This window comes from Pleurodeles waltl, chromosome 2_2 (assembly GCF_031143425.1).
Source record: "Pleurodeles waltl isolate 20211129_DDA chromosome 2_2, aPleWal1.hap1.20221129, whole genome shotgun sequence".
Lineage (NCBI taxonomy): Eukaryota > Metazoa > Chordata > Amphibia > Caudata > Salamandridae > Pleurodeles > Pleurodeles waltl.
The window spans coordinates 23511508-23525417 of NC_090439.1; the positions used below are offsets into that span (position 1 = coordinate 23511508).

The window sequence follows — 13910 nt, forward strand, 5'->3', positions numbered from 1 at the left end:
CTTCAAAAGTGGTTTTAAAGTACACCAGTTCCCCTTCAGCACAGTCTTGTCTGCCAGGAGATCTGTGGCGGATTGTCAGTCCTTTGTGTGGGGTCAAGCCACTATCCTTTGAAGTGTAAGCAAGAGCCTCTCCACCCTTCCTGCCTAGAAAGACCCATCAGCATGCAGATGACTGAAAATGCAGCTGAGTGTCCTGTGTTTATGGCTGCCTTGGTGGACTGCACGAGGGGAGCTGTCACCCAGCATCAACCAGAGATGGATTGGAGACAGGCTGTGAGTCACAAAGAGAACCAACATGCCTACTTTCTAAAAGTGGCATTTCTAAAATAGTAGTGTTAAATCCAACTTTACAAGTACACAGGATTTCTCACTACCATTCCAAACATAATGCCACTCCTTTCAGATCAGAAATTACCACTTAAAAATATTTTTACGAGATTTTCCAATGCTAATCTATGAGAGGAGCAACCCTGGTAGTGAAAAAACGAAATAAGTTGTTTCTCGCTATTAGGGCATGTAAATAACTTAAAAGTACATGTACTACCTTTTAAATGCACCACACCCTGCCATGTCGGTCACAGAGAGCCAATCTTAGGAGTGATTTGCACGTAATATATATATATTTGTTTTTTAAAAGAGGAGGTTTGGTCTGGCAAAAGGGTACAGTTGCCAGGTCGAAATGGCAGTTTAAACTGCACTCAGCTCTGCAGTGGCAGGCTGAAGACATGATTGGGCTACAATAGTGGTTGGCACGATTAGTGATGCAGGGCCACTAGTAGGTCCTGCATCACTAATTCACTAGTGCACTTTACAGGGAACATATTGGTAAATCAAACATGCCGATCATGGAGAAGACAATGTTACTGTGCTTTAAACAAACAGCACGCACTGGTCAGTAGTGAAAAAGCGCACATAGTCCTAAAGCCAGCAAAAATGAAGTTCAGCACACAGTTCGGAGGTCAGAAAGCAAAAAGGTCTAGGGAAATCACGTCAGAAGATGTCAGGTCTAACACAGTCACTCCTGATCAACCTTATTACAGACCCCCCCCATACATCTTATCCCCAATGACAGCTACTTTTTGATGCGAAAATACAAAAGGAAATAGAGTTTCAGGCACTAAAGCCTCTCCAGCAAAATAAAACTTCAGGGTGCTCTAACACATACCTCATTAAGGCTTTACCAGAAAGCAGCTGTATTTTAAGGCATCGAGACACCTTGTTGTCTAAAGTGAAATAAACCAGATTTGTAAAGTAATATGTCCTGCACTATAGGAATCAAACAATGTGTGCAAATGAACCAAGATGTGGGTGAACTTGAGGGGGTCGATTTAATCCAGGACCAGAAAAGGAAGGAAAAAAAAAAAAAAAAAACTTAGGGTTCAGAATTTCTTTTTGTCAGCAACAAAGACGAACAAATGGAGGAAGTGAAGTGTTTAAATTAGATTTGCCGATTAGGCAACATCGCAAGCTTATCTATAGTTTTTAAAAGCTGAGCATGCGGTTTTAGGACTTCAGCAATGCTGCCCTGCTGACGTGAGAGACAGGCAGAAAACACAGCATGTTGGGATTACAGCGCATCATTAGGAATGACCTTTGAAGCCTGCGGCAAGCTGAATACTTGAGAACACCTCTATTACCCCAGCCTCCCATGGATAAGGTGTGAAATTATATTATTATTATCTTCACTAGAAGCACTTAATGTGCCTACAGGGCCAGTTGCCTCAGAATGTGCTGTAGCATTTCTAACAGTTCCTACTCCTCGGTAAAGTGCTGAAGCCTTGCTGGCACAAGTAGCGTGCAACACTGTGTAGGGTATGTGGTTGGAAGAGTGCTGTCTTAGTACTGACCCTATGTGGTAATTTTATGACCAAGGAGCAGTTACCGTGTTTGGGGCACAGATCTTAGCAGTGTGGTGAATGAAAGCAGTGTGACAGATAGATGTGGGACTTACATTTTTGAGAAATGCTGGCACCATTAGTTCGCTCTGCAGGTCCGTTTGTGTAAACGTAGTTATAAGGGATTCTAGCACCGTTTCTGCACTGGTGGCTGCCTTAAGGTGGGCCATGCTACGAAGCTATGAGGCTGGAAAGATATTAGAGAGAGGGAAGTGTGCGTTCACAATCTGTCCACATTGACGGAGATACTCATCACCTGTGACCAACATAATAACGAAATAAAGAAAGGCCAGAGTATATAGTTTGTGGGACACAGTGTCAGACTGAGTTAGAGTCCTCTATTGAACACCAATGTTTGGCAGATCTTGCTGCAGTATGCCTAGTTTTCCTCCGCCTGTCCAGTTGCTGTATAGTGGGTATTTGCATTGTATTGTAGCATTTGTAGATCATTTATTCACATGGATAGCATGCTACATAATGTGTGAATGCGGCTGGAAATATGATGTCTTTGCTTGAAGCCTATGTGGGAAGTGTTTCCATGCTGTAAGTGATGACCACTTACATACAGTTACTGTGCTATGGGATACAGTGCTTGTGGGTGGGATGAATGGGTGGGGGTGAGCTGTAGACATGCTTTTTTTTAAATAGTTTACTGGAATAACTGTTGAGCTCTGCAGATCCCTTTATTGTGTTGGTAAGTTTTCTTTGATGTCCTCCATTCCATTTCTTGAGATGGTTGACAGGCATGGAGAAGTGGAAATCCGATGAGCCCACAGACTTTCACAGTAATCCTCTATATGATTGCCATTATGGGATGCCAATTAAGGAGACTTGTCAGGATGCACTAAGTTATAAACATCATTTGGCATAACAGATGTTTGTGCTCAGGGTATGTAACTATTTGGGAACTGCAGTGTGGACTATATTAGAGTACATGGGTATAACCAAGCAGCTGGGATACCGTTTGATGCTGTGCAAAAAAGGAAAAGTGTGAAAGGTGAATTGGTGGCAGTTTATAAATGGTTACATAAGAGGACTAGGAACACAAATTCAGCTGCAATGAAGAAGACACAGATGAATTTCCCATAAACTGTCTTGCAGCCGGTAAAACAAGTAACATCGCAAATTTAAACTTGTTTTTCATCCGAGCACTAAGGAACCAGGATTTGTGCCAATACGGTTATGTCAATGATGACTAAAACTGTATTGGCGATGCACATGGAGAGCGAAAAACCATATTGTCCACTTTTTGTCATGCAACAAGGGATAGAATGCCTAAATTAATTTCAGACACTGGCAATTGCTTGGGCTGCACTCCAGTCCATTGTTTTTCATCCACCATGCCAACTGAAAGGAAAGGTCCCCCTTATGCAAATCAATACCAAGCCTGCTCTTCTTGGGAATAGTCCACCCCGAACTGCCAAGTGAGGACCCATCCAGAAAGGACCACAAGCAACTTCGCAACACAGACCGGTTTCGCCCCACTTGGGATTCGTCAGTAGGGTGTAGCTTGAATCCTATGACAAAGTGAGCATGGGACCCATACCTGGGCATTTCTATCACACTCGCACTGTCAACTCCCACAACTACAGGTGAGGGATGGAATGCTTGAACTAATCTCACCTTTTGTGTATTTGATGTACCACTCGAAGTGGCTAAGGTATGCCCAAAAGTGGTTTTCGGAACCAAGTTACAAGTGACTGACTAGACCTAATCATTGCAAAACCAGTCTTGAATTGCTTGGGAGGACCTGACTTGGCTGTTCGATGAGGACTGCTCCAACTGGAGCAGAGTCAAGACTGATTTGCATACGACATGGTTAAAGTCTCAGATGGCATGGTGGTCAAAAGAAAGATGAGTTGGAATGCTAAAACCAACCAATTGCCAGTGGTTAGACTTACTGCAAGAACCCCTCCCCCCATCACCTTTTGTGCGTTTGATCATGTTTTTTCACGGCATAGCAGTTAATGGGGCAGTGGATACTTGATCAGCATGGGAATACAACAGGTAACGCAAGTTTGGTAAAGGTATTTTTGCAAAACGTATGTTTGCAAATGAGCCATGCAGATTTAGACAAAAGTGTTTTTAGGTTTGCTGAAATGTTCAGACTGGCACAGGGACAGGAGTAGGAATGTGTAACTGAGGGGGCAAATGGCACAGAGTCGTAGTTTGACCCATTAACAACTTTAGTGTGTCAACAATGAGCGTGGAACGAAAGGAAGGGATGTACGACTGATCAATACACTGTCTGCCTGAAGGTGCATTACTAACGCAATATGTATGAGCAAGAAAACTGAACTACTGAGTAAGTAAACAATAAGCATGTCAAAAGCATGCAGCAGGATGTTATAAAGATTGAGATGGTCTAAGGTAGAGATGAGGGGGAATCGAAGGACACAGAACTGTGATTATGACAGAAAGCAGGAGGGCTCTATGCTTCAGGGGAATATGCATTTAAGGGAAAAACCGGTTGTTTTTTAACTTGGGGTTTTGTACAGCACTACTAACAACCCAGCAATAGTTTGATAGCACTTTTTTTTTTAGGTATCTTACCAGGGACGTCATGTGATCCACCTGGGGAAGCCTAATGCCAGGATAAATAGGTGTCTCTTCTGAATTTAAGATGGAGGCACTTTCCAGTCTCGCATCAGAGGTCAGACTTCGAAAGGGATAAGCACTGTGAGGTTTTTTTGGGCCGCGAATCTACTCTCAGCACAGAATTCTTATTTTAAAGAGATGCACAGCAGAAAAGGACAGAAGCTATCAGAGGTTTGGTGCTAATGTTATTCTCATGGATATGTATACGCGATTTGGTACTATTGCAACTAATGTAATTTATTTACAATACATTTTTATCCCAGCTCATTTAGATGGGGCGCCATGAATAGACCTGTGGAAAAGGTGAAGGGTTTTAAGAGATAAAGAGTGATTTTCAAGCGCACTGCTTTGTCAACGTCCGATGAGTCAAAATTTCATCAGGGTGTCTACTCCGCAGGCAGGGTGCAGGTGCAAGAGGGCTGGTAAACTTGTCACATTAGGACTCGTTTAGAAATTCTGTAGCATTGTTGAGGTGGACTGCGGCTACCCCACGAGGAAGTGAAACAAGTGGATAGCGAAGTGCAGATTAAATTATTGTTGAAAGACAAGTCAATCTGAAGAAATGGTCAGTAAATTGTTGAGTCTAAGGGGTGGTGGGAGTCGTACCTGTGAAAGTTTTGCAAATGGGACAAATTAATAAGACGGTCTATGGTTGAGAAGCTATTTAGGCACACGGGAGAGAAGAACATAAAAAGTTGTCAGGTTCATGCAGCACTGAAGAAATGTGTAGGGAAGATGGATCTGGAGTGTGAGGGTACAATGGTTTATCATATGGAGGAATTGAAAAGATAAGTAGTTGAAGGGTTTAGGAAGAGAATGATTGGAAAGGTAAGGTGACAAGTGCCTACAGAGGCTATGTCGGTTGTATTACCACATGCAGCTTTCACTTGCCCACCACTGCCTCCAGAAAAATATAGCTGCTGAATGAGCAAATGAAGAATGGCAGAAGCACCTTAGACTTGCTTAAAACTGATGATTGAGGCGATCTGGTTTGAAATATACGAGCGGCCCTGCGGAAGGATTTTATTACAATTAAAAGGAAGACTCGGTGTGGTGGCCAGAGGCTGAAAGAACGTGGACCATACTGCTTCTTAGATGGGCGTGTAGTAGGCAAGGAAGACGTTTTCCGGGCCACTGGGAACCAGACTCTGGTGATGGCGTTGTTCGGGCTAGGTGGAGATTTTTCCATTCGTAGCAAATAAATGGTTACCTTATGAAGTGATTGGCGAGTGTTTTAACAGTCTTTGGAGCAGGAATATCGGTGATAGGGGTATTTATTGCAGATTTTGGATAGTTCCTGAAATGTATTGACAAGTTCGGTCTTGTTTCAGAGTAAACAGGCTGCACGGTTGGTAGACTCAAAGCACGGTACGTTCCGAGGGCAGCTATGCAAGGAGACGAGTTGCCCTAACGACGTTTGTAAGATCTGGCCGGTCATGCAGAACAGCCCTTTCTACACTAGAGAAGTGCCCGATTACTCCTATTTGTCCACTGAGGCTCGTCACCTTTCCACAAAGGAGGTGCACCTTAAAAAACATGCCCTCTATTGCCAGAGCATAATGAAGCAACGCAACGTCAAAACCGGCTAACCTACTTACGAGTGTGACAAAACAATGGCACCCCTTTTAAAAATGTACATCAGTCCACTGCATTTCGAAAAGATATGGAACGCATGTCGTGTTATATATCACTGGGTTATTTCACAGCTGCCCGAGGGCTAAAGGTCATATGTTTACGTTGTGTCAAAGCCTAAACAGCCTTTCATTCGTCTAAGGTCGATAAATCCTGAAGCAATAGTTTTGTGTTTTGGCAGAATAAAAAGAAAACAATAGGGGTGCCTAACCTACCCACGCCGGATAAGGCACTACAACTTGCGATCTACGACCCAATGATTGCTGACTACTATTCAATTCACTTCATGGTGTTAACTTTACTGAGCGCCAGAAGAACATGCCCACTGCAAACACTGTACTTCTACAATACCACATTAATCAGCGAGCTCCTCGCCTAATTAAATAGAAAAAACAGATCTGTGTTAATTTGTCATACACGAGAACGACGCGGCATAGCTGATCGCCGTCTGGGATCCCATTGGACAAGAAGAGAAAGGAAAGCAAAGCGCGGCGCCCAAACTCCCACTCACCTTAACATACAGGTCCTGGTGCTCATCCACGTATTTAAAGAGCGCAGGGAGGACATCGGAAGACATCTCTGAAGCACGGCGTCAGTCTGGATCCCTAGAAACAAGTGCCGGTGAACAGTCCTCCGAGCTTTAAAGACGCTGCTGAGCTCGCATGTTTCCACTCAGACCGCTTCCTCGTTCAGCTCCGCCCCGTCAAGCTAGCTGACCCTGCGCGTTAAAAACACCAATCAAGCGCCTCTTCACCGGAGGGTGCTCGTCGAGTCACGTGACGGCTCAGCACGTGATAGCGGTCGGTGACTGAAGGAGCAGACCAGGAGGAGTCAGCGCTTGGCTGTTCGCCCCCCTTCTGGGTCCTGAACTGTTCCAGGCACCCCCAGTGTCACCTGTCACCTGTCACATGCCCCAGTGAGTTTCTACCCCCTACAGAAGCCCTCGCACTTGACTGTTTTTATGTTGTAAGGCTTGAGGAAGTAGACATGAGAGCCACGAGTCATGGTGACACAGGCCATTGACCAGCAACAACACGTGATGAGTAGCAGACCTGCCAACATCGGGCGATATGGTGCGCAAATAAGACCGACGAGTGAGAGAAAGAACGAGCAACGAGCGTTAGCACAACCAATAGTTCTCCCCTAAATAAGAGCTATCGGTTTTGACAATGTGCTTTTGATACTGTTCAGCATCGTTAAAAGTTAGTGACTGGAGTGTCAAAGAGTGGTGTGGTGTCATAGACTGGATTTGTTGGAGAATAGTGCGGTAGAGTGGAGTAGGGGGAGTAGGGTGTTGAGTAGAGGGGAGTTGACTTTAGTGGATCAATGGCAGTGTTGTAGAGTGCAGGTCGTGGAGTGGGGGGATAACATAGCTGCCAAGTTTCCAGTTTGTCATATGTGACATTTACAGGTTTTTGGTATGCCTGGGTGTGACATTTCAAAACACCATGTGTGCCACTTTGAGTAACACTTTATTACAAGCATAACTGTTAGACCTGGCATTGTTAGTGAGGTTTCCCCTGTCTTTTTGCCTCTGCTTCCTGTGTTTTTGACTGTATGCCTGACTTTGTTTTTGCTGGTTTTTGGTACTCTGGGCACTTTACCACTGCTGACCAGTGCTAAAGTGCAAGTGCTCCCTGAAAACTTGACGTTATGATTGGTGTTCCCTGATTGGCATATTTGATTTACTAGTAAGTCCCTAGTAAAGTGCAACAGAGGTGCACAGGGCCTGTAAATCAAATGCTACTAGTGGGCCTATAGCACTGATTATGCCACCCACAGGAGTAGCCCTGTAAACATGTCTCAGACCTGCGACTGCAGTGTCTGTGTATGCAGTTTTAGAGTGCCAGTTCGACCTGGCACGTGTACCCACCTGCAGGTCCAAACCTTCCTTTTTAGGGTCGAGCCTGCATTGCATGCGCTCGCGCATGCGTATCGCAGCGAGACGCTTTCGTGTTTAAAAAAGGGCTCGGAGCCCTGTCAACGTCACGTCAGTGTTTTTCATTGGTTCGTGGGCTTGCCTAATAAACTCTGCTTGCTTTCATTAGTCTAAGGTACGTCATGCCTTTTCATGTGGCGAGCCCTCCTTGAGCGCATCGACCAAGTACAGAAAACATGCAAGGCTTGCTGTTTTCTGTCCAGCTCGTGGACTACTTTTTCTCTAATTTACTAGCGCGATTTCGCTTGGCAGAAGTCGAGCGCTTTACATAGTTAATTGCACTTTTTTGGGTTACATACATAAATGCACTTTTGCCGATAGGTGAAAAGTCGGGTTAGGAGTTTACAACGCTATCCGCTCTAACATGAGACCAGTTACATTGCAAATGCTTGTTACTACTTGTAAGTCCCTCCTGAGGTAGGCCCTAGGTAGCCCCTTGGACAGGGTGCAGTGTATGTAAAAGGTAGGACTATACTGGTGTGTTTTACATGTCCTGATAGTGAAATACTGCCAAATTTGTTTTTCACTATTGCAAGGCCTATCTCTCCCTTAGGTTAACACAGAAACTGCCTTTAAATATCTTTTAAGTGCAGTTTCCCATTCGGAGTAGATAGAGATATGGAGGTTGGGGTCCCTGAACTCACAATTTGAAAATACATCTTTTGGTAGAGTTGGTATTCAGGTTGTCAGTTTGAAAATGGCACTTTTAGAAAGCATGCATGTTCTTGCTTAACCATTCTGTGCCTCTGCCTGCCTGTGGAATACATGTCTGTGTCAGACTGACAGTATCAAAAGTAACCAATTATGCTCCAACTATAATATTTAGAATCTCATAAATATTTGAGCAACTTGTCTTGGGAGCGGGGAGGACTTACTTGTGAAGGATGCTTATGAGAGATTCACACATAGCACAGTCTTAAACAGCGAAAGGGAAGTAAGTTTGAAGGCAGACCTGAAGGCCCTAGAGGATGATTATTGCACCAATGCTACCCTCAATTACTTGAGAGTTTTAAGGAATAAGAATTTAAACTCAACTGTGTTTATACCATGGTGGCGGAGAAATACCTGTCTTCCATTAAACAGAACACTTATGAACACAGCAAAAATGCAGGGAGGCTGTTGGCAATGCAACTGAAACAAAGAGAGGCCCAGTCCCCTATTCCAGATATTGGTATGACCTTTTGAGAGATTCTCACTCAGCCAATAAACATCTTGCAGGAGTTCACTTCCTTTTAGTATGCGCTGTATACGTCGAAAACCCAGAGGAACCTGCCCATGATAGCTAATTAATTAATTAATGTCACAGCTTTATTTGCCTACTCTCCGTGCCAACCTTTGGGAAGAGGTGGGTCAAGGTATTTCTGACAAGGAGGTTGTAGAGCCTATTAAATTTATGGCTGTGAGGAAAGCGCTGGGAGAAGACTGCTTCCCTTTAGAATTTTATAAAACTACACTGACACAAAGTCCCGATTCTCAGTGGGATGTTTCTAGAAGCCTAGATCAATTGCTTCTTGTGACCTGAATTTAGCAGAGCATAGATCTCACTCTTTCCCAAGCCAAGTAAGGATACCCTATCTTGTACCAGCTACTGACTCATTTCACTCTAACTGTAATATAAAGATCTTTGCCAAATTCTGACCACTAGGCTCAGTAAGGTTACCCACTTACTAATACACAATGACAAGGTCGGCTTTGTTTCCTCCAGGTCCTCTTGCAACCACTTGCGGACCTTTGCCTCCCTGCTCTGGTCTAAGAGGACTGGTAAAGATGACAAACTCCTCTCCTTGAAGCTAAAAATGCATTTGACTGTGTTGAATATGGACTTATCTCTTCCATACTACATACAGATGCTTTATAGGCCAGGCCTTCATTCAGATGGTTTGCTGACTCTGAAGTGTTCCCGGTGCACAAATCAACTGCATTGGTCTTCTGTTGGATCTGATTCCAATCTCCTGATACATGAGGCAGAGCTGCCTGCTATCACTCTTCTTGCTTCTCACCCTGGAGCTGCGAGTAGTAACTATTAGAACCTTGCATTGGGTGGCGGAAGTGAACACTTTAGATGGGGAACTGAAACTGCTACTCCATGCAGATGACATTGAACGAGCCGTTCACTCCCATCCCTTCCCGTATGAATCTTGTTGAGTCCTATTACTGGCTTTCAGGATATAAAATAAACTGGAACAAGACGGAGGCCCTGCTTTCGACTCTCCTCTAGGCGTTCGCAGCTTGATTTCCCGGCTAAGTGGATACCTCGTGGCCTGAAGCAGCATTCGGACTGTGTTAAAAAAAAGTGTGGGAACTGAGATGTTGCATGCAGTGGGTGCGGGGTCAGTGAGCGTGGGGAGTGGGGTCAAAGGTGTGGCTAAAAAAACAAAGGGTCTCATTTACAAGTCCCTTGCTCCAACGGTGAGTCACTTTTTATATGGGGAAAAAGTGATGCACCGGCTGCCAAGAGGGTTGTAAATAAGCCCCTATATGTTTTGTAAATTGTTTTGGTCTTTCACCTACAAGTAGCCACATATAGAATAACGCGCATCTTAAATGAAAAACACATTTAAAAAAGGTTGTTTCTCAGTGGGAACTGCACTATAGTACCTTGTGAAACCTCTATTAGTTAATGTACTGCAGAGGTGTTGGAAATTGCCTTTCTACAGGGTCACCCTCAAACTTTTTGCCTTCCTCCTCTTTTTTCTGACCAAATGTTTGCTGGCTTTAGGACTCTGCGCACTTTACCACTGCTAATCAGTGCTAAAGTGCAAATGCTCTCTCCCTAAAACATGGGGACATTGTCTCATACCCAATTGGCATATTTAATTTACTTGTAAGTCCATAGCAAAGTGCACTACATGTGCCCAGGGCCTGTAAAATAAATACTACTAGTGGGCCTGCAGCACTGGTTGTTCCACCCACATAAGTAGCCCTTAACCATGTCTCAGGCCTGCCACTGGAAGGCCTGTGTGTGCAGTTTCACTGCCACCTCGACTGGGCATTTAAAAGTAATTGCCAAGCCTTAAACTCTCCTTTTTCTACATATAAGTCACCCCTAAGGTAGGCCTTAGGTAACCCATAGGGCTGAGTGCTATGTGGGTAAGAGGCAGGACATGAACATGTGTGTTCTAAATGTCCTAGTAATGTTTACACTGCTGTGGGGCCTGCTCCTTTCATAGGATAGCATTAGGGCTACCCTCATATACTGTTTGGGAGGTAGATTATGACCTGAAAGCAGTAACCAGATCATATTTAGGATGGCCAGAATGGTAATAGAAAATCCTGCTTATTGGTGAAGTTGGATTTAATATTACTATTCTAGAAATGCTACTTTTAGAAAGTGAGCATTTCTCTACACTTAAATCCTTCTATGCCTTACAATCCACGTATGGCTAGGTTAGTTGACAGCTCCCTTGTGTATTTCACGCAGACAACCCAAAACACAGGATGCTCAGTCACACCTGCACACATCTGCATACTGAATGGGTCTTCCTAGGCTGGGAGGGTGGATGGCCTGACACTTACATTTGAAAGTACCGTGGCCTGCCCTCACACAATGGACTGCCAAACCCCCTACTGGGACCCTGGCAGACAGGATGGAACTGAAAGGGGACCCTGTGCTCTTCTAAGCCACTCTTTAAAGTCTCCCCACTTCAAAGGCACATTTGGGTATTTAAACCGGGTCTCTGACTCTACCAACTCAGACACTCCTTGACAAGATACCTACTGAGAAAGGAACTCTGAACACGAATCTGTAACCTGCTAACAGAAGCTGCCTGGCTGCCCAAAGGACTCACCTGACTGCTTTGCTGTAAAGGACTGCTGTCTTGCTGTTGCCCTGCTGCCTTGCTGCCCTCTGACCCTGCTGAGAAGTGCTCTCCAAGGGCTTGGATTGAGCTTGCCTCCTGTTTCCTGAAGGCTCAGGGCCAAAAAGACTTCATCTCTGCAAAGAACTCCTTGTGTGGCAAAAATCAACGCACAGCCTGCCCTGCGGTGAGAAAATCACCGGAATGACGCAGCCAGACTCCCAAGTGGAGATTGACGCAGCGCTAGTGTTGCAACTGGAACTTTGACGCACGGCCCACTGGATTGACGAATAGCCGAGCCAGAACAATGCAGCCTGACTTCCTGCAAGAGGAATCAACGCAGTGCCTGCCTTGCAACATACATTTTCACGTTTCGCCCACCGGATCGACACAGCTCCTCTGACTTCGTCCTGCACACCCAGGATTTCACTGCATTGTCCCCGGGGCGTCCAAATACCCCGCAACCTGAAGAGGATCCAAGTCTGCATGCCGAAAACCGATGCAAAGCCCTTGCTGCGTGGAAAAGCATAGACGCATCATCTGTGTGCACCCAGAAAAACCAACGCACACCTCCCCGTTTTCCACGCATCCCCTCTGCGGTCCTGTGTGGATAATTTAGACACAAACCAGGTACTTTGTGCTTGCAAGAGACACTTATGGCTTTTTAAGAGTTAAAGACTCTGTTTATCATTACCAAAGTGATATTTAAACTTGTATTTATCAAATTTTGATCGTTTTGACCTTAATATACTCAGATAAATATTCTAGATTTTTCTAAACCTGTGTCGTGTTTTTTTGTGGTGTTTGCACTGTGTTACTCCATGCTTTATTGCACAAATGCTTTACACATTGCCTTCTAAGTTAAGCCTGACTGCTCTTTGCCAAGCTACCAGAGGGTTGGCACAGGATAATTTGGATTGTGTGTGACTTACCCTGACTAGAGAGAGGGTCCTTGCTTGGACAGGGGGTAACCTGACTGCCAACCAAAGACCCCATTTCTAACAAGAGGTATGTGGGTAACCAGAAAGCCAAAAAATTAAATCTTGGTTGGTGCAGTAGAGAGTAGTGATTTGTGTATTTTTAGTGATACGAGGTCACAGCCTGTGACAGAAAGCACTGTGAGTGTGAAAGTCATTATTTTAAACCTGTATTACACGCAGTATGAGATAAACTGCTACAAAATGCGCAAAAAAGTTTAAGATAAAATGGTGATTCCAAAATCTAGATTTAAGTAATACCTAGACTGTACATAATTCAACATTTTTTACATTACTGTTCCTTCAACACAACACCTCCATTTGTAGTAAGCACGATATATCTTTGTCATCAGAAAGCGTCATGTGATTCGATCAATTAAAGCCTATACCAGCTCCCCAACATCTTTTACATTTGCAGATTACCCTTTACATTTGCAGATTAACTCATAGCGCACATTTGAATTTCTTCACAGCAGCAGGTACCCTGACAGGAATGCTTGTCTGCCTAACTTTGGCTTCACAGCACAGGAGACTTACTGCATAACACTTCAGCTGAAGCATTTAAACTATTGGAATTGACCATCCCAGGATGGTGGTCTTTTACAAAAAGTAGAGGAACAGTTTTCCATAAATCAAAAAAATATGGGTATTTCTTGCCCTTCCAATCCCACCCAGTCAAACCACTGATCTAAAATATCTGGGTATAATGGTAAGTAGGGATTTGTCTATGCTGAACAAGACAATGTCCTGGCCCCATTAGAGAGAATGACGATTGACTTTACTAAGAGGTCGGCTGTTAGAAATGGGGTCTTTGGTTGGCAGTCAGTTTACCCCCTGTCCAAGCACTCTAGTCGGGGTAAGTCACACAGAATCCAAATTATCCTGTGCCCACCCTCTGGTAGCTTGGCACCGGGCAGTCAGGCTTAACTTAGAAGGCAATGTGTAAAGTATTTGTGCAATAAATCATACAATAACACCATATAGCACCACAAAAATACACCACACAGTGTTTAGAAAAATATATGATATCTGGATATTTGCAGGTCAAAAACGATCAAAGATGCAATAAGAA

The 13910-nt window shown here is 44.2% G+C and overlaps 1 protein-coding gene across 1 annotated transcript in view; it reads right to left on the bottom strand.

The window, feature by feature from the left end:
• LOC138279857 (cytosolic non-specific dipeptidase-like) overlaps positions 1-6842 on the bottom strand; it is a 124067-nt gene extending 117225 nt beyond the window's left edge. Inside the window, exon 1 of the mRNA XM_069219436.1 lies at positions 6637-6842. Within this exon, the coding sequence (XP_069075537.1) occupies positions 6637-6702 (66 nt within the window). The 5' untranslated portion in view covers positions 6703-6842. The remainder of the gene's footprint in view (positions 1-6636) is intronic.
• Positions 6843-13910: the final 7068 nt, after the last annotated feature.